This window comes from Dromiciops gliroides, chromosome 2 (assembly GCF_019393635.1).
Source record: "Dromiciops gliroides isolate mDroGli1 chromosome 2, mDroGli1.pri, whole genome shotgun sequence".
NCBI lineage: Eukaryota > Metazoa > Chordata > Mammalia > Microbiotheria > Microbiotheriidae > Dromiciops > Dromiciops gliroides.
In genome coordinates, this window is record NC_057862.1 from 265,417,347 (window position 1) to 265,439,631 (window position 22,285).

At 37.7% G+C, this 22,285-nt stretch overlaps 1 protein-coding gene across 1 annotated transcript in view; it reads right to left on the minus strand.

The window, feature by feature from the left end:
- The window catches only part of MTA1 (metastasis associated 1), a 243,921-nt gene that overhangs the window by 107,413 nt on the left and 114,223 nt on the right, over window positions 1–22,285 (minus strand). The window contains 8 exon segments of the mRNA XM_043982423.1: window positions 1,830–1,918; window positions 4,221–4,239; window positions 4,272–4,285; window positions 5,058–5,080; window positions 5,083–5,146; window positions 5,148–5,159; window positions 6,811–6,874; window positions 6,998–7,124. Of these exon segments, the coding sequence (XP_043838358.1) occupies window positions 1,830–1,918; window positions 4,221–4,239; window positions 4,272–4,285; window positions 5,058–5,080; window positions 5,083–5,146; window positions 5,148–5,159; window positions 6,811–6,874; window positions 6,998–7,124 (412 nt within the window).

A 22,285-nucleotide genomic window follows, 5' to 3' on the forward strand; every position in this document is an offset into this window, starting at 1 on the left:
TCTTATCTATAACATGAAAAGATGGAGTAGAAAGTCCTTAAGGTCCTTTCTAGCAATAGATCTATGATCTTCTGAAGTCAAACATAATGTCATTGGAAAATAGGGATCACTTTTTTCTCCTCTTTGCTTATGTTTATGTTTCTAATTTTTCTTTCACCTTGTTGATACAGCTAACATTTCCAGAATTATACCAAATAATAGTGGGAAAAGTAGACAACCCTGTATGTATTGAAAAAGCTTCCAGGTTTCCATGGCAAATAATACTAGTTCTTGGTTATAAATATGTACTTTTGTTCACATTAAAAAAATTCCTTAAGAGTTTTTAACGTAAGGTGTGCTATAGTTTTGTTGAGAGATTTTACTGGATAGATTTTACAATGAGTATGGTTTTGTTACATAAAAGGAATGGATTACTATGGCCTAATAAGTAATGAATAAGGAGCTCCAAAAACGTGGGGGAAGATCTGTACGAACTGATCCTAAATTTCTAGAGAGAACAGTACAATGGCATAGAACAATGAAATGTTAAAAGTAACAATAAAGGCACCTAAACTCTAACTTTGCTAGAATAAGCAATCCTGACCCTGAAGAACAAATGATGAAATAATTCTCAATAATGACTACAGATGAGGAATGCTGCAAAACACCTGTCCAGATGTAGTTTACTGTGATGGTTAGTTCCCAGAAGGTTCTGCTTACTGTTTTGAATAAGGTGAGAAGAGGAGAAATATGAAAATAGAATTTATATAAAGCATCAATAAAACAAACAACAACAACAACAAAAAGAACATCCTCAGTTTGACATTTAGCATACATATACACAATTAAAGAGCCTAGAGAAAAGGAAATGGTCCTTCCGTAGCTGCAAAAGAATAGCAAATGAAATCATGATAGTACAGGACAAGAAAGCTTTAGTGACAGTTCCAATGGTCTTATAAGGATGCTGCTACGCGTCTAGAAGTAAAGGTTTTAGAATATGAGCTACCTTCTCCCTCCAATGTACAGCTTATTACAATTGTTGTTTTTAAGTGAGGCAATTGGAGTTAACGTGACTTGTAACAATCCGCGCAGGGTCATCACAGCTCAGTAAGACGTTAAGTGTACTGAGGGCCGGATTTGAACATCCAGTACTCCTGACTCCAGGGCCAGTGCTCTATCCATGCACCACCTAGCTGCCCAACCGTTAATACAATTTAATATTATAGTTACAGGAGGAAAGCAGAAAAATGTTCAAGATGTCCCTGAGTCAGAAGGCCAGATGCAGAGAAAAGAGATGACCCTGCAATCTGGACATTATTCCACAAAGTGAGCTACTGAACATCAGCCAAGACTCATTATTTTCCTGAGCTGGTTGACAGACCCAACCCAAGCCAGCATCAAAAAAGGTGTTAGACCTCACCTAACATTAAGATTACAATCAAGAATATGGGGGAAAATATAAGCCTGAGCTGTCAGTTTGTCTGGTCCTATACAGCTACTTCCAACTTGGGGCCAGTGGAGTAGAGGTGGAGTAGAAACTGAGGACCTTTTCCTTATGCCTGGCAGTCACAAAAAGGCACTAAAGTCCAGGTCATCTGGAAAATACTAGAGCCAACAACATTCAATGTGGTGCAGTTATCACAGTACCTAGATATAAAATTTGGACTGAATCCCACGTCTATGTGATACTGCTCAGGTAGTTTAACCATTCTGAACTTCCATGTCATCATTTGTAAAATCAAGAAACAGAATTAAACAATATAAAATCCTTTCCAGCTTTAAAATCATCTATGGTTCCTCAAAGCTTTTTACAGCCCCATGAGTCAAATTCTTTCAATAACTTTACATACCTTGCCACCACCAGGAACTGATCGATCTGTTTATCATTAAATGGGATATATGCGTCCCAAACATTTTGTTGTCAGAGTTTTGATTGTCTCTTCCATCGTCCTCACCTAGGAAAAAGTACATATTCCTGGTGGAGATACAATCGAAAAATAGACCCAAAGGAAGTAGTTACAGTTTGGAGTACCTCATAGGACTGGTGGGATCATCATCAATGGGGTTCATAGTCAAATAAGGTAGTGCGTAACCTGCAATCCGTGAACTGAAAAAAAAAGGATTTGTGATCACTGTATTACAATAAATCAGTTTCCTTGTTACAGTAATGATATATATGTATATAGGCATTTAAAAATAAGTGTTTTCTGAGAAGGAGTATACAGGCTTCTCTAGAGTCTCAAAGGGGTTCATGACTAAAAAAAAAAAAGTTGAAGAAGCTGAGACAGGGGGCGGCGAGGTGGTGCGTGGATGAAAGGCACTGGCCCTGGATTCATGAGTACATGAGTTCAAATCCGGCCTCAGACATGTGACAACGTTACTAGCTGTGTGACCCTGGGCAAGTCACTTAACCCCCATTAGCCCCCACAAAAAAAACAAAAACCAAAACCAAAAAAAAACAAAAAAAAGAAATCTTAGACAGGATGTAGAATAGAAAAATAGTTACTGTATAATTCTGTTAAATTATATCAGATCTTTTTTATATTAGAGATGCAGCTAATGTAATCTGTTTTTAAGAACAAACTTTAAATATAACGAGTGTTAGATTTCTAGGCAAGATGACTAGATGACTCTTTATGTTACGTCAAACTGAATAGTTCAGGACCAAAAGAAACAAACATCCTTCTCCTTTCCACTCTGCTGACACACACAGGGAAAAGAAAAGTCCCTTTTGAATATGAGCCGAAATGAATGTGGATATGTTGAGTATGATTTCACGATATTTAATGGATAGCATATTACTTACCGCCTAAGTGGGTGGGGGAGGGGGCTGGAGGGAGAAATTATGAACTTAAAATTGTAAAATCAATAGAACAAAGGAAAAAAATTTAAAGAGTAATTAAGAAAAAAAAAGTGCCATAAAAACCTAGGCTGAATCCTAGTTCATCTAAACGTTGTGTTAAAAGTTAATCCTAGGGGTGACTAGGTGGGCACAGTGGATAAGCACCGCGCCCTGAATTCAGGGAGTACCTGAGTGCAAATCTGGCCTCAGACACTTGACACTTACTAGTTGTGTGACCCGGGGCAAGTCACTTAACTCCCACTGCCCCACAAAAAAGAAAAAAAAGTAATCCTATTTACAAATAAGGACAAATGACTCAAACCTAGAGTATTCCCTTCCCTTCTCCGAAATGAATACTACAGATACATGAACCTCCAGCTGAAAAAAGGCAGGAAGAGAACCATGCAAAATAATATGTCAGAGTGGAAAAAGTGCTGGACGGTTGATTCAGGAAGATTTACTTTCAAATCCTCCCACCTTTACTCATTAGCTATGTGTGACCATGGGTAAGTCTCTTAAATATACTTCCCAGCCATCTCACTGGCAAACTTCATTTCATATAAGTTCTAGAAATATATAAATGTAAATGAATTGTCTCCCTTTGTTCAAAATGATTTTCCTTAAATGTATATCTGATCATATCACTCTCTTATTCAATTAACTCCTGGGGCCTCTAGGATCAAATACAAACTCCTGTGTAGATTTAAAGACCTTTGCAATTTTACCTATCTTTTCAGTCTTATTGTACATTACTTTTCCTTTGCACTCTGAAATTGAGGCAAACTGGACTTCTTTCTGAACCTCAAAAATCCAGTGTTATGTACCTTTGCACTGACTACCCCCTGATGCATGGAATGCACTCTCTCCTCATATCAACCTCACAGAATCTTTCTCTTTTTTTAAATGCACTCAAAGAGCATCTTCTACATTGAAACCTTTCATGATTTCTCCCCCAACCCCCAATCCAATCATTAGTGCCCTCCTTTTCAAATTATTCTGTATTTATTTTTATTTTGTCTTTTTACATTTCTTCTGTATGGTTTTTTTTTTGGGGGGGGGAGGGCAATGAGGGTTAAGTGACTTGCCCAGGGTCACACAGCTAGTTAAGTGTCAAGTGTCTGAGGCCGGATTTGAACTCAGGGAGTCCTGAATCCAGGGCCAGTGCTTTATCCACTGTGCCACCTAGCTGCCCCTCGTACATGTTTTTATACACACGTGTGCTCATGTGCACACAATCTCACCCATTAGAATGTAATGAACAGGAAAAAATTTATTCTTTATATTTAATCCCCAGAATCTAGCACAATGGCTGACACAGAGTAGTTGATCAAATGCTTGCTGATCATTGATAGAGAAATTTGAAACTTCCTTTACACAGGCTGTCCCTTCTGTAATGTACTCTCTGTTCACTTTTGCCTCTATGAATCCCTGAATTTCCTTAAAGCTCAGCTCAAACACCAACTCCTACCTAGCAGACCTTTCCTGATCTGCTAGTTGCTAGTGCTTTACCACTTGCGAAAAAAAGAAAAAATTTGGGGGGGGAATACATTTAATTTATACTCATATGTATACATGTTGTGTGTCTGATAGAATTATCCTCCTTGATGGTATAAGAATTGTTGTATTTTTTCTTATTCCTAGTATCTAGACTAGAACCTGGGACATAGCATGAACTTAATAAAAACTTGTTATGATTGATCATTCAACCTCTCCTTTCCTAATTCATCTATTTTGTAAAGTGGATTGTTTCCTAAAAACGTTGCTCTGTTGACATAGACACCTATTATTTGGCCCGCTAAAATACTCGGAAGCCAGCTGGTAGGAAAGCTATACCCATCCAGCAAAAAACTCAGCCTCTTTTAGTCACTCTGCATTTGCATAGTCAGGACAGCCTTCAGCCTCAGAGGATTCAATTTCCTAGAGACATCTTAGCAGCTTTCTCTGTGTGCAGAGGTATGAGGTTGAGAGAAGGAATGCTATGTGGTAAATAAAAAGTTCAAACAAACAAACAAAAAAACCACACTACAATCTATTGCTTATAAGAAAAGGTCAGGTGCAAAAAAAAAAAAAAAAAAGTTCATACGCCAAAAAAGATCTTCTCTATGGGAAAAGGACTTCCCTAATGCATTTTAGTTCACGTGCTAATGTCCCAAACATAGTGATTCACACTAGGCTGGCAAAATGTCTTGCCAGAAAGACAATATAAGTAGAAGCTTACCCTCCGGTTTAGCAAGACTGTTATAGCTGCTTGGTATCTGTACCCACTCTAATTTCTCCTTTATCAGCTAGAAGAGTCTTCTGCTGTGGATCATAAACTAGAGAATTAGAAGAAGAAATCCTAAAATACAAGGACATAGTGTAATAAAGGGGTTATCAGAGTGGTGTTGTCATTTAAAATTAATTAATAAAAACAAAAAAGAAAGACATTATGAGCAGTTGAATAGAGATCTAACTGCATGGTCAGGAGGACCTCAGATCAAGTCCTGCTTCTGACACATATTGACTATATGACCCAATACAATTTACTTATCCTTATCTACCACACGACTCTCGAAAATTAAATTGCAGAACTGGTTACTGATCTGCATTGTGTAGAGAGGTTACCTACACTGAAGAAATTACAATCGAACACCAAATAAATAAAACAAATCCCCAAAGCTACTATTAACTAGTCTAAAATTTTTGGTCATTTCATTGTGTATTGCTACTGAAACAAATCAGCAATTTTTATGCAATTTGATTACAAGGAGAAATGAATCATATAAACCACCTTCAAACTAATATGAGACCATATAATGTCCCCCTAAGATCCTTTCCCATTCTAAATTCTGTAATTTATGTGATTCGGTTCAAGAAGGAGTAAGGAAGTTCATGTGCTACCTAACTTGACATAAATTTCCGTTTTTAAAAAACGTACCTTCAACTCTCTTTCTACACAAAGCCTCCTTCATCACCAAATGCCTTTCACAGACCTTATAGACTCCTAACTTCATTCCATGTGAAGAAAATGTGGAACGGGGGCGGCTAGGTGGCGCAGTGGTAAAGCACCGGCCCTGGATTCAGGAGTACCTGAATTCAAATCCGGCCTCAGACACTTGACACTTACTAGCTGTGTGACCCTGGACAAGTCACTTAACCCCCTTTGCCCCGCCCCCAAAAAATGGGGAACAAAAGCTGATGTATGTCTTTTTCTGCACACCCTGTTAAAACTAGTATCAATCAGTCACTGACTAGGAAGCAAGGGGAATGAAGAAGAGTTAGTTACTCCCAATTCCACAACACACTGATGGTTCTTAAGATGTTGACATTTATTGAGTCACTGAGCACCCATATGGGAAACAAAGTTTAGAAAATGTTAGACTAGATGAGGCTGAGTCAGCACAGTGAAGCCAATGGTTGCAGATGTGGGGAAGGGGACATCACAGGTGAAAAAATTGAACTAGATGGCCACCTCAGAAGCTGCTTATTGAATAAAAGATCATGACATTTTACTAACATGTACTTGTGAATTTTCTAAGCACTTTCAACTTCATATATATATATGAGGTTGAAAGTGCTTCATATATATATCCCTCTTAAGAGATTTCCAAAACACCTCTATTTCTTTCAATATTCCTTCAGTTTTATCACAACATCTTAATAAATGACACAAGCATATAAGCCAGGAAATAACGACTCCTTCTCAAAACTATTTCTCCATAAGTCCTGAACTGGCTCTAAATTAAGGAAAAGTAGCACCCATAGAGATCAGAAGAAACCTCTACAAAAGGTTTGTTTGAACACAGCACCACACAAAAAGAGAAGCACTGTTTTCTCTTGTTCCCTATCAGGAGCCCTAACAGTGCTTTCTCCATCACTTCATGCTCAATTATGAGCTATCACCATAGCCATTTCTCAGTGAACTTGAAGGTCTACATAACAAAACATTTAAGTATTTTTGAAGGACCCATGGGGGGAGGGGGGGAGAGGGCAAAGAAACAGAGTCATACCTCCCGCTCCAGGTATGATTTCAGGGACTCCGTCTCATTGAGCAGAGTGACACTACATTTGCCTCTAAAACAGGAAAAAAAAATTACTTGAGGAAAAAGAAATATGACCATACAGCAACAATGGTGCACGTAACTAATTTTGATATAGAAAAGAATTAGCTCTATTTTGAAGTGATACAGTCATTACCTGATATGCGTGGCAGGTAGAGATTCCAGCTGCCGGGACAGGAACAGCTCTCGGTGTCTTAGTTGATGCTTAAGTTTCTCTGGCAAATCGACCATTTCTGGATTTTCCATTTCTTCTTCCATTTCCCCTGAAGGAAAGAATTTAATATCACTAAGATATTATTGCCAGGCATCTCCTGACCAATCAGAAGGCACAACAAATGTCTCACCTAAACAAATACCACAGAACTGAATCATAGCCACCCATACTTGTTACTCCCTAAGCATACTCCCTAAGCAGGAGAAAATGCTAAAAATATCTGTATTCCAGGGCTAAAAATTACAAGCAGAAAACATGCCATATTAGCAGGAGACACATGAAAATGGTGCTCAAGGAAAAATCAAATTGTTAAAAAGCAAGCAAAACTACCATGATGGCCACAGCAGTAGAAGAACTCAACAAGAGTTATACTTAGAAGATGCTAACTTGGCATTCTTTTTACCTACAGAGGCCACTGGTACCTTCCTCACATTCTTCTCCCCACCTTTTTCCAGGCACATTTAGAGAATTCTTGTTCTCACATGGTACTTACACATCTCCACAAACGTACAGAGAGAACAGATCTGGGCATACTACATAAAGGAGTCAGGCAAGATTGTGCCAAAGAAAAACAATCTAGGTCTGTGTAGCTCCTGAATTGCTTAATTAGATTAATACTCATAATGAAGAAACCACAAGGTCCAAGTGTGAGGGATATCAAGAGTGAACTGTGGCCCTAAAACTAGCAGGTGAAAAGAAGATAACAGAAATCAAATAACCAAACAAGCCCCAACAGGAAAATCTTAGAGATTAGAATAAAACAACAACAACAACAACAACAACAAAACCAACCACAGATTCTGAAAGAAATCACAAACTTCCAAAAATAAGTTTAATCCTGATAGCCAGCTGGATCAACTACCTGACACATCATATGGGGCCCAAAGACAGAGCAGCAACTCTGAGGACTCTGAGAGGGGCAGAAAGAAAGCAGTATGGAGATAAAGCAGGATGACGAGGGCCCAAAACACACAGACAGAAGCCAAACATATCCATTACAACACGAGATGCTATAATGGATAAAATTTACCAAGGGGAAAACAGAAGAATCTTGAGCAAGTTGAGGCTAGAAAATCTTCCTGGCTCCACTTTCTCCTACTTGAACTTGGAAAAACAAACATCCCACCTATATAAGGCTCTAAACCTGAGTAAAATATTAACAGCTAGCCTTAAGTGTAGCCAATCAGAAACTAACCAGAGGCTTTTCATAATTCATGTTTTCCAGCTACTCTGCAGACAAGAATGATACTCTGATGGTAAAGAGAATTTTCAAAAGAAAATCCAGCCAAAGGCCTATCTCTGGCTCATTTTCTTTACTGAAATACATGGTTGTCACTTTACTACCCATTTAAGATTGTCAAATAATCAGGCTTCAGGTAACAATAAGGAAAGGACCTATGTTTCTTTATACCTAGTCCCTCCCTCCCTAACCCTGCAGTCAAAGGTAAAAGGAAGCAACATGCAAGCAGGCTGTTGTGGGTTTTTTAAAAAAGCAATCTCTCATTGCTCACCAGGAAATAATTCTGCTTCTTTTGCTTTATTTTACTCTATATATCCTGTCTCCTGCTCCTCCCCCTCCCAGGGACAGATATTAATAACATCCAAGCTAAGTGAAAATAAACAGAAATAAATTCCTCACAAAGAAAAATGCTCTTTTCTTACCTTCCTCGTCGGTTTTCTCCCCCTGGGCCTGGTGTGTATGAGTAGACTGACAATGCTATATAACAGACAAACACCACCCATTATGGCAGAGGTTAAAGAGAGAGCTTGTTGATGTACATTGTGATCTTGGTTTGTGTAGCAGTCTGAATAACACTGTCTACCTTTCTGAAATACACCCAAAAGAAACCTTCACCAGCAGCCTCAGTTGAGCCTTAACATCAAGAAAAGATACCTGTGACTTTGGTATGACAAAGGTGCTATGCATAACTAAGGGCTTTTATTTCAGCGCACAGTGTCAACGTAAAAGGAAAAAACCAATAGTTGAAAGGATGAGATATATGACACACCTACTATTTGTAGACATGAGACAACCTCATCTGTCAAGCACACTGTGTAGGGGACTCCTATTTAATAACAGAATGGATTATTAGACAATCTCTAAGAACCTTTCCAATTCTGAGATTCACCCAGGTAGTGCTTTAAATAGAGCACTGGACTCCGGCCAAATCCTGCCTCAGATACTTACTAGCTTTGACATCTTGGACACGTCACTTAACCTGTTTCCCTTGGTTGCCTTATCTGTAAAATGGGGATACTAATAACACCTACCTCCCAGGGTTGTTGTGAGCATAAAACGAAATGATATTTGTAAAGCACTTTGCAAACCTTACAGTTCCTATATAAATGCTAGCTACTTTGATTAATGTAGTTATTATTACAGAAACCCAAATAAGAAATAGGCAAGAAATTGCACTATCTCATAGTGGCTATTTGGCTATTTCCTTAGCCAAAAAAGGAGAGATCTTAACCAAAAGATTGGAAGAGAAAACAAATTATGAGGCAAGGGTCTATTCAGCATTACAAGGATGCATGATTAAGAATGAGCCAAAAACCAGACAGGTGTATGTCCAAGAGATTAGATAGCAAGAATCCAGTTAGATTTAGGTAAACACAGCCAAGGTTTGTGCTGGAAAAATCCTCTGCAAACTGGAAGAGGGTGTTCATCAGAACCCTGTGCCTCAAATGCACAGGAATGAATGTTTTGCTGTGACTAACTTCATTAGTTGCTTCCTGCTGTGATAGTGGATCTTCAAAGAATTGTTAAAGAGCAGAAAAGGCAAGTTGCTCATATTGGAGGAAAGAAATAATTCAATTAAATAGATTGAAGTAATTGTATCAAAATTTTTGCCCAAAAAACATAATAAATAAAACAAATTGAGACTGTTATTCCTGTCACCATAGGCAAACCAAGTGATAGTCAATCCTCAGATTGTGTCATCACCAGGATTAGAATCCTTGATTTCCTAATGGTTCCTAAAGAATTCAAATATCACCTTATAGTTTCCACATATAGAAGACAAGCATTTGCGCCTACCATGCGGCTGTATGCTTCTGTGACAATTTCCTAGTCTCCAGTGTATCCAATCACAACTGTGTGCTGAAGCTTTTTGACTTTTTGTTCTTCATTAATGAACACAAGCCCTGAGACCTGCATAGGAGATTAAGAAAGTTCACGCAACTCCATACAGGTTACCTTCTGTAACATCACCATTCTTTTGGAGAAAGAGATGGGCAGAGGATGGAAAAGGCAGAGAAGCTAAAAGAGAGGTGACACCAACAGTGATACAATTAGAGGACTATTAGAAATGTTGTTCAAAAAAGAATGTCTTTAAAGAAAGTTAGGATATGACCTCTCCCCCCCTTAAACAAGCCAAGAACTCCCTCCAAAAGGTTACCACTACCGAAAAAAGCTAAAACCATTAAGTGATCAAATCCTGTGTTTTGGAAAGGATGGCAAGAACTAAGAGATTCAGGGGGAAAATTAAAAGACTTCCCAAAAAAAATTTTTTAATGAATAGGGATGGCTTTATTTCCATGCTTAGTTTACTTTCTCCTGAAATGAAAAGGCTACACCATGGCATTCAGTATGAAGTAGATTCTCGGTTATCCAACATTTAAGTCTTTCATTTCAGCAGTTTTGGGGCCCTGTGCAGAAAAAAGAAAAATGAATAAAAATGCAGGCTTTGCCCTCAATTGCTTACAATTTTTATTCGCCCATTTCAGGTGTTATTTCTAGGCTGCCAAGCAGAAAGGAAAGCAACATCAATTCACAATAATAAAAACCAGTAAAGGGTTTGGGAACAAACTAGCTAGAAATAAATAGTAACCTATAAAGGAACTGTAAACCACAACTGAAATAAAGCAAGATCTAAATGATGGAAGGATTTTCAGGCATTCAGATTAATACAGTAAATTAACAATACTTCTCAAATTAGTGTCTCTTGTTTTTTGTGGGGCAAGGGGGGGTAAATGATTTGCCCAGGGTCACACAGCTACTAAGTGTCAAAAATGTCTGAGGCTGGATTTGAACTCAGGTATTCCTGAATCCAGACCAATGTTTTATCCACTGTGCCACCTAGCTGCCCCCCCAAATTAGTGTCTCTTTAATGCAAACTAATCAGAATACCAAGAGGTTTCTTCATAGAACACAAATTCAGTGATGGGAAAAAGAGGTAAGAATATCAGCCCTTCCTATTGTTCCCTAACCCCTCCCCAACTGGGCCAAAAACCAATCAAAGTAATCTTGCATCCTAAAGCTAAATACATTATCAATTATTATATCAAGAACTACTATTAATACTAGTGGGCAAAAAAAACAGGTGAATGGAATAAAACCAAGATGCCGGACCATTCAACCAAATGTTACAAATTACAAATGTGAGTTCTTCAAAAATAGTTAACACTAAGTTTTGCAAAAAGTTTTATACATATTACCATACCTTCTCCTCATAAAAGTATTGTGAATTAATGCTAAAGGAATAATTATCCTATTTTTAGAGATGAGTAAACTAAAGTTTATAGAGTTTAAGTGACTCACCAATGGTCACAAAGTCTGCTAGCTTTAATTAAATAAATGTTAAAATAACATTAATAAATGTTAAAAGTGGCATTTGAACTAAAGTCTCTCCTAAGCCTTAGGAAGATAGCCATAAAAAAGAAACGTCGGGAAAAGGAATTAAACAACCATACTTGGGAAAACTGGTTACCAACTTAGTGGAAATATACTTGGATTTCACTTTTCACACAATAAATCTCATTGTATTCCAGATGGATGATATGTTTTGAACATAACATCAATTTACCATTTGAACAGGCTTTCATGCTGGCAACTCTGAACCATACAAACCAGACTAAAATCTGAACAGTGGCTATATAAAAAACATCACAAATTCCTACCCTAAAAGTTTCAAGAATTCCCTGGCCCCCTCATCTTTCTGAAGCTGCTACAGGCTCTGTTCTCCTTCTAAAATATGATAATCACAACATTTACTACTTTATGACCTAGGGCAAGGCATGTAACCTCCTTGGACCTCAGCTTCCATCTATAAAATGCAGGAATTAGATGAGAGAGTGTTTGTAATCACAAGAGATCATAACCTTTTGCTGAAACTACCTTGGCCCCAAACACCTAAAATTCCATTTCATTACTCCTTCTTTCTTCCCCTCTGCTCTTCTTAGACTTCCACCCCCAAAATTAAGCAAAACCCCAAAAACAAAACAAAACAAAAAAGCAAAGCCTAAGTAGATTCTTTTGAACACAGGTAAGACAATGAATATGCCTCAAAATGCTTTCAATTCATTTTCCCTCCCATCACCATCAGTTCCACCTAGTCCCTTTCAAACCCATGTTTTTTTGGATTTAATGTCTTTCAATGTACTTGGAGCATCATGCCAGTTTCCAGTCAACTTAAGGCAAATAGTAATATTTCTGCTAAAATAATGCTCAGCTGAACTCCTGAGGAAAGCTAAGCAAACTTATCTGCCTAAGTATTCTGAAACATTTCCTTGAGCGGCAGAAAAAGGTAAGCTTTTTCTTTTTCTTCAACTGAAATAGTAAAATGAGACAGACTGAAAATTCTGAAAGATCAGGGTTTAAAAGGGCACCTAACATGACAGGACCATATTGAAAGACAACTCCAAACTAGCCCTTGGACCTTCCTTGATGTCCAATCCCTCCCCCAGAAAATTGGCAATAAAGGAGGAGACAGAATAAACTCCACAGGCAGTGGTGCAGTGATTGAAGTTCTTATCTCAGATTTATCTCAGTCAAGAAGAATGGGAGGGAATATCAGTCAGCTTCATGGCAGATAGGTTGTGTAGTGGAATTGGATCACAATTTGGAGTCAGCAAGACCTGAACTAAATTTTTGCCTCAGATATATAGCACTAGGCAAGTCACTTACCCTCTCAGATTTAACTTCTCATCTGTAAAATGTGGATAATAGTACCTATCTCAGAGGTTTCTCATAAGGAACAAATGAATATATGTAAAGTGCTTTACAAATATTAAAGTACCATAGAAACACTAGCTTTCACTAACCTTACTGTGGATATACGGTACATGTTGTGACTGGAGATGATATTGAATCAAAACTGTTCTCTGGTAGAAGGAGTTTTAAAAGTAAATACACAAGCCTCTGGGCTAGGAAAATCTTGAAGCACAAAAATATGAATGTGGGCACTGAATAGTTATATCTAGTTTACCAAGGTGCAATATAAACACTCTTCTTCAGGTCCACGGTACTTTTATTGTACACATAAAAACCCTAAATCTCCCAATTAATAATAAATGCAATGAATTAAATATATACTAAGCACTAAGCATTGAGAAGACAACATATATAAAGAGCATACATTTCCCACTGACTGCACCCTTTTGGTCCTTCTCCTTCATGTTTGTCTCCTAAGTAGATACACTATACACCTCTGATTGGAGGGTTTGGGCCATAATTCCAAAATCTCTATTTAAGGAGGGGCCCCAGGCCAGCCATCTATTCATTTCCCATCCAGCTCTTCCCTTTAGAACTTCTTTGGATTATATCCATCATGGCTTTCTGTCATGGCATCCTCTCACATCCATTTTTCAGATTCTCTTTGGTGTGCTGTCTTCCCCTAGTTGATTATAAGTTTCTTAGGCCAGATAGCTATCTGTATCCCCAGTGCTTAGCATAATGCCTGTTACAGTGTAGCTGGCAAATACCTTAATAAATGTGTCATTGACCGGACTGAATGATAGATCATAGTGGAAAACATCATGCATAAGAGAATGGTAACTAAATACAGACACTTAGGTCCATAAAATTACAAAGATGCTGACTAGGATTTTGGGGGAGTAAACTGAGACAGCCCTTACAAAAAAAAATGACAGTGCTGATTTGATTATGGTTCCGAATTAGAAATCACGGTTGTAGAGAATATGGAAGGGCATTTGAGAGTGAAGAGAAGCATGGCTGGGAGCTGCCTGAAATAGAGGACCAGACTCCTTAGTCAAAATCATGTCACCAAGATGCCAGGGCAAATGTTCTACAAATAAAATATCTTTTTGTCCCCAAGACTGGCAAGACTATCAAAAAGAAAGCTGGAAAAGGGCAGAGTAGCAGGAAGAATAATAACAAGCACATCTTCCAAAGAGAAACAGAAAGAAAATGCACCAGAATGAATCTTGATTGGGAAATCCATGAAAAAAAAAATCACAACTCATTTTTAAGGCCCAGGGTGATATAAGGAGACAGAAAGAGGGTTCTGCAAATAATGAGAAGTAGGTCTGAGTAGAAGCATTAAAGGAGGCATGGGTGAAAGCATAAGTCAAAGAGAAGTGATAGAGAAAAAGGCCTGAAACATCATGAAATAAACCCAACAACACAATCAATCTCTTCTATGGAACTAAATTGCTGAATAGAAGGGTGCATAAAAAGAGAACAAGGAAGAAGAACATAGAGAAGAATATGTGATGTCATTGCTTAAAAAGGAAAGGAAATCTTAAAGGAAAAAGAAAGCCAACAGAAGCCAGAGAAGGAAATGAAAAGGGGGATAAGAAACAGATCTTCATTCACTGGTGAAAGTGGGTACCATCAATCAATGCTCCCATGGGAGATGAGATGATATTAGAAGATATTAGAGAATAAAGGGGTCTTATAAAGGGTATAACCTGAAAGGATTTTAGTGCTTAGAAAGACCACTCATCCTTGATCAAAGAGAAGAGGAATCAGCTCTGGACCCAGGAAGGAGAGTTCAAGGCAAATGAAGGGGAAAAAATTACCATGAAGAGGACATAAGTCAATAATAAATTCTGGGGGCAGCTAGGTGGTGCAGTGGGTAAAGCACTGGCTCTGGATTCAGGAGTAGCTGAGTTCAAATCCGGCCTCAGACACTCGACACTTACTAGCTGTGTAACCCTGGGCTAGTCACTTAACCCCCATTGCCCTGCCCCCCCCCCCAAATTTCCATAATCATTGATGTAAGAAAATTTCTAACATGGGAAATCATCTTCTCTATCAGTTAGAGGAAATAGGATTTTAAAAAGTGAGGCACAACAGAAACTGGGGGCAGGGGTAAGGGCAGGAGCCACAAGACAATAACATAGAAACTGTTCAGAAGAAAGGACCCAAAATGGATTCCCATGAATCAAGGGAATCCCAAAAAGCAGGAGTGTACAAATGTCATTAGACAAGGCTGAAACAAACTTCAGAATATTAAGAGATAACACTATACTGAAAGGAATCACAAACAATAAACTAAGATGTAAATATACATAATCCAAATGCCTTGGTATATAAACTCAAGAAGACATAAACAAATTATAAATATATCATTTATATAATCATAAACATAAAAATAGTAACCAATTCTGAGAACATAAAATAAAATATGCAAACAGAAATGGATGGCTTTAAAAATATTTTCAAAATAATAACATTTTGTTTATAGTTTTGAGTTCAAATTTTATCCCTTCCTTCCCTCCCTCCCCTTCCCCCTTCCCCAGGTGGTAAGCAATCAGATATGGGTTAGAATGTGGTAATGTAAAACATTACCATATTACGCATTTTGTATAAGAAACTTGAATAAAAGAAAAAAAATGAAAGCAAATGGAAAAATATCATACATCAGTCTCTGTTCCATCAATATCAGTTCTTTCTTTGGAGGTGGATAGTATGTTCCATCAATAGTCCTTTGGAATTGTCTTGGATCACTCTACCTCTGAGAATAGCTAAGGTCATTCACAGTTCTTCATCAAACAATATTGCGGCCACCGTACACAGTGCCCTCTTTACAAGTCTTTCCAGACCTTTCTGAAATCATCCTGCTTGTCATTTCTTATAGCACAATAATATTCCATCACCATCATATACTACAGTTTGTGCAGCCATTCCACAATTGATGAGCATTCCTTTGATTTCCAATTCTTAGCCACCAGAAAAAGAGTTGTACAAATAGGTCTTTTCCTCTTTTTTGGGTACCTGTGCAATTATGTAAAACATTACCATACTAAGTTGTTTTGTTCAAAAAAACTTGAATAAAAGAAAAAATAAAAGAAAGTGGAAAAATAGTTGTGTTCAATCAATATCAGTTCGTTCTTTGGAGTTGGCTTTTATGTTTCATAAATAGTCCTTTGGGACTATTGGATCATTGTATTGCTGAGAATAGTTAAGTCATTCACAATTCTTCATCAAACAATATTGCTGACTCTTTGCACAACTTTCTCTTGATTCTGATCACTTCACTACACATCAGTTTCATACAAGTCTTTCCAGGCCCTTCTGAAATCATCCCCGCTTGTCATTTTTTTATAGCACAATAATATTCCATCACCTCCCACATGCTGCTAAGTAATGATGATATAATAATCATAATAATGATGGTGCCATTTATACCTATGTTAAGCAGTATACTACGTCCTTTACAATTACAATAATTGTAATTTGATCCTTACAACAACCCTGGGACTTAGGTACTATTATTCTCCCCATTTAACAGATAGGGAGAAAGAGGGGGGTGAGACTGGCTCTCTCACTCTCTTTTGTGAGGATTCTGGTGGAGAGCGGAGCTAAAGATGCACTATCCCTTTGATAGATAGATGAATCTAGGCCTTTCTCTCTCTCTTCACCAAATTCTTATTCTCCTTAATAAATGCTTATAAGTCTAACTCTTGCTAAAGCTTATGATTTATTGGTAACCACTCATTAGATATTTAGACATTTCAGACAGATTAGCTAGAATTTTAGCCCCTTACAGATAGCGACCAAACCTCCATCTTCTAATCTTCTGGTTGGGTAAGAAATTTCCCCTACCCTGTCCCTTTAAATCCGAAGTACTGCTAAGTACTAGCTGTTTTCTATTTAAATTTTAAAATGGGCTTTTTCAATTCCCTAAGTACCCTGTTCCTGATTTTAGTTTGTTTATACCAGACAAATGGGGGATAAGATCATGTTAGTGCTGTTGGGTGGTTGGGGGATGTTTTCTATTGTTCTATTTGTATTTTTATTCTGTTAGAAGAGCAAGCAGGGGGCTCACACAAGGGAAGATAAATACTGCCCCCCCCCCTTCCAAGCATGTCTCCATGGTCTTTTCACAATTCGAATGCTAAGAGGTTCTCTAATTTGGCATGCCTGGAGGCAACAATCCAGCCTCTAGAAGCCTTTAATCCCCTAGCAGTGGAGGAAGGGGAAACCAGGCCTGAGTTCAAAACCAAGTCTGATGTCAAATTGACCTGGTCTCTGCCCTCCTCTCAGGACCCCCACCCCCTCCCCTCCTCTGGGCACCACCTCCTACTTCTCCCAGGGTCAAACCCCTTAATTCCTCCTGCCAGGGAAGTCCAGGGATCTATAGCCTGTTCTAGAAGACCTGAGTTTGAGCATGTGTAGGTGTTCTCTACCTGCATTTGCAGCTTCTACTCAGTTGCTGAAACAGTCAGCCTCAGCCCTTCCCCAGCCTGGCTGTGACTCTGACTCGACCTGTTGTGGTTCTCCCAAACCAACCTTAGAAACCCTTTAAATTCCAGATATTCTCATTTTGTTCATAATTTTTGCTCATTTGTTTTCGTCTTTAATTAGTAACCTCATAAAAGCATTTGTATTATGAAAGGACCGACAGAGAAAATAGAGGGGTTAAAGAAGACAAAACTTAGCTGAATAAAAATGGACAATCATCATGATAATTTTCAAGAAGACATATTTTACAGAAATCTAGAAGTTAAGCAGCAAGGTATTAATATGAGTATTGGGGATTTTAGATATCAGAATCAAAAGTGTTCTAAATTCACTCAGAGAAATAATGTCAGTTCAGAGGTACATAGGATTTCTATGCTAGTTATATCTACATTTTGAAATTAATGGTATGGGATTATTTTTCATAGAGATTTTCATGCTTTTGAGACTGTGTTTTATACTTAGTTGAAAAAAAGGGGGAGAATATTTGTAAAAGCTTTTTGCAGTCATGTAATCAATGTTTATCTTTAGTAATACTCTTGTTAATGTTAAGTTCATATTCATTTAATAATGTTTAATATTATCAGTCATTTACATTCATTTGTTTCCCAAGGTTTGAATTTCATTGTCTTTTATTCTTCCATGTGTATTTTTCTTCTATCATTCATCTACTAATTTTGAAAACAATACAAAATGGTTTTGATTTCATAATACAATGTTTAATTCTGGGAATATTGTGCTCCCATATTCTGAGTTGTTTGTTTTTGTTATTTTTTCTCTCATTGATTATTTGGTCAAACTCTAGAAAGCATTTCCCCTGGCAAATTGGTTGCCATGGCAAGTGTTAATTGATTCAAGAAGTTATTATTTTGATAAGCATATTGAAAAAAAGAGGGGAACATTTCTAAAATTTTTCTTTAAAAAAAAAAAAAACCCTTTTCTTTTAAGGACTGTGTTGTGTTTTATTATTACTATTTTTTTTTATTGTTTTGGTGGGGCAATGAGAGTTAAGTGACTTGCCCAGGGTCACATAGCTGGTAAGTGTCAAGTGTCTGAGGCCAGATTTGAACTAAGATCCTCCTGAATCCAGGGCCAGTGCTTTATCCACTGTACCACCGAGCTGTGCTCCTGTGTTGTGTTTTAACTTGTATTTAAATATGTTCTAATTTTTTCACAAAAGTAATTGCATACTTAGTAAAAAAAAAAAAGGTATTATTTGAAATTATTGCATGATTGTATATTATATTCTGAGTCAAGGTACATTCACATTTTTTGCGATCATTACCCTAAATTATAAAATCCATATGAGACTTGGATTATGGGAACTTAACATTTAAGACATTAATTGCCTTCATTCTCAGTTATCAGATGCCAGTTGGCCAAGATGCCATCCAATCACAAGAGGAATACATGCAAGAGCAGATACTGAACTGTCACATGAGGGGAGACATGGATGAAGTCAAGGTACAGCCAAGGGAACGGCTTTTGACAAATGTTGAGGTTGGTTTCTCTTGGCTTAATTTCCCCCACAATATTGTACAGATGGCTAGAAGTTTTTCATCCCACCCATTTCATTCTACACCTGGCTTCTATGCCCCCTCCTATATGCATGATGCCATGGACATCTCAATCCCATGCATCTGATTAAGTCTGACTCAGTTTCCTCCAATATGTTCGGTGGCATGGACGTATATCCCATCCACCTATTTTAAGCCTGGCATACTGCATGGGCAGTATCTATTGCTCAAGTGTGGGAATGCTCATATCCCATCATTTCTCTGTTCTTTTATGGTAAGCCCCATAATTATCTCAGGTGTCATGATAAATACAATGTTGGATTTGGCCTTGACATCTGTTACCAATTATAGTAGATTCTTTAATTTCTCATAATGGCATGAGGATAATTAGGCAGATGATGTGAAAAGTGATGAAACACAGGTTAAAATTATTTTTTTACATCAATATTGCAGCAACTGTCTTCTCAATTTACCCTCCACAAGGGGGGGACTATAATAATAACAAGTTTTAGAGAATGTTTCAATTTTTGTTTTATTATATGTTTCATGTGTAACAACTAAGATTCTGAATTCCCTTAGACATGTTTTTGAGAACTCTCATTGTTTTATTTGATTACTGACCAAGCTGTTTTAAAGTTGTGTTAAGCTCAGTTTTGCAGGAAATTTTCCTGTCTGATTACCAGCATCCACACATCAACCCCTGAAAAGACTTCCATTCCATGACTTCACTCAGGACATCTGAGAAAAGACTTTCAAAGACTTTAAATGAACAGTTTTGTTTTGTTGATTTTTATTCCCTTTTATTGTTATGTATACCATTTGTAATATGTATTCTCTGTAGAGGCCCTCCCTCTGCAGGCCAGTGTCAAAGTGCCGGTTCATAAGGGACTGGCCCTCTGAACAAAATTTCCTTTCTCCTTTTTCTATATTGTTATTAACATATTTTTTGTTAGCATAGGGTATTATATTATGTTACTTTTGACTGTTTCATCAAGGAAATAACCCGTGTTTCTTGAAGAAACAAAGGGAGGGGGGGGGAACTGTAAAGATTGGAATGATGCCACCTGCTGAAGACTTACTGTAGGAAAGCTCCGCCATGAGGAGAAGGCGCCTGAGGGCAAGACATGTGGCTTTCTTTGGTGTCAGGAGGTAATGTTTGCATGTGGGAAGAAGAGGGGGGCAAAGGGTTGGCTCTCTCACTCTCTTTCAATGAGGACTCTGGTGAAGAGCGGAGCTAAAGATGTGCTCTCCCTTTGATAGACAGATGAACTAGGCCTTCCTCTCTTCATCCAAATTCTTATTCTCCTTAATAAATGTTTAAAAGGTCTAACTCTTGCTAAAGCTTATATGTTATGGCGACCACTCATTAGATATTTTAGACAGACTAGCTAGAGTTTTATCCCCTTACACTAAACAAGGATAAACATTCTAATACAGGGAAATTATATATATATATATATATATTTCTCCTCAGAATTCTGTGATAAAGTAAAATTAGACTCCCTGTTTCCAGAGCTAGGCCCAGCAAGCAAGCGTGTGACCTGAGCTGGGCAGGACAACAATCCTTTGAGATCACCCTCTGGGCTAGTCACACAATTATCAGGTGTTCTCTGGTCATAGACAAACACTAGACAAAAGTCGGAACATCCTGTAGTGGAATTGTCACATCTTGCTGCTCTGTCAATTGTTTAGGGCTACAATTCAATGAGCAGTCACTAGTATAAGTACTGAGAACTCCCCATGCTACCTTGGGTCCCCCCACTAGGGGTGGGGCCCCCAGCACATGTATCTATAGCTCCACCTTGCTTACAAGCCTTTTTCCTCATTTAGAAAATAAACTTTCTCTCTAATTCCCTGACTACCTTTCTCTGGCCTATTCTGTGCAGCTCCAAGTCATATATACTGGAAAAGTCCAGTTTGACTTTTGACAGAAAGTATTGGGAGTGGTTCTGTTAAGTCTTGATGATATTAAAAGAAGAAAAGAGAGAGATCAAGGAATAGGGATGGTACACTGAAGGAAAAGGAAGGTGAGGGAAAATTATCTCACATAATTGGGAAATGTAAGTAGAAATCTATATAAAGAGGAAGCATATAGGGGAACAGCTGATACTTAAACCTCATTCTCATATGAACTGTTCAAAGGAGGGAAGGAAAAAAAAATTTAAGAGATAGAAATACAATTCACCCCAACAGGGATACAAGAGGAAAAGGGAAAGAGAGAAATAAAAGGAAGAATAGTCCTAAGCAAAACAAACTTTAAGGCTATACAAAAATATTTATAGCAGCTGTTTTTGCTGCAGCAAAGAACTAGAAACCAAAGAGGTTCCCATCAACTGGAGAATGGTGAAGACACTATATAACCACAATGGAATACTACAGTGCCATTAAAAAAAAAAAAAGAAAAGAAAAGAAAAAAAGAAGGGGATAGTTTCAGAGAAACCTGTCTAGATTTGTATGAACTGATGAAGAGTGAAATGAATGGAACCAGGAGAAAATTGTGTACATTAAGAATACAATAAAGATGAACAATTTTGAACCATGATTCCAGAGGACTAATGATGAAACATGATATTCAACTCCTGAAAGAGGTGAAAGCAGAATGAGGCAATTTTGTTGGCACATGACCAATGTGAAAATTAGTTTTGCTTCACTATACATGTTTGTGACAGTGGTTTTGTTTTTGTTTTTTCTCTCAACTGGAAGGTAGAAAGGAGATATTTGCTGATTGAATAATAAAATTTAATTTTAAAAATTTAATTAGCTGGTTAGGAGTAGGGAGTAGTAAAGTGCATCAGAACTTCAACCAAGAACCTCCCCCATGAATAGTATTAATGAGTTTTCATCTATAGTTGCTAGGTCTCTCTGGCTTGACCAAGTTTAGTAACAAGATTAGCCAGCATTAAATGATCAAAGAGCTTGGGGCTTTTTAAAGATTGGAGGAAGAATTGAAAAAAATTGTTTGTTTTTAGAGAATCAGGTCTGGCTCCAGTGTAAATTAAGAACACAGGGAACTTTGTAGGTGAGGATTAAGCAGGTGCAGTGGGGAATGGAGGCTCTGGTTTCTCTATCACATAATTAACTAGCTAAATTTTCTGGGACTTTCTTCACTCTCTTCCTCCTTCCCCTTCTCTCCTAAATTATACAAGCTATCCCACCTGCACAGCCAATAACTCCTTTCCTGGCCATTAAACCAAAGATGACTCTCCTTGTCCATCACAGATAAACAGCCACACCTTGTCCAGAATGCATATCCCCAAACTAATTTAA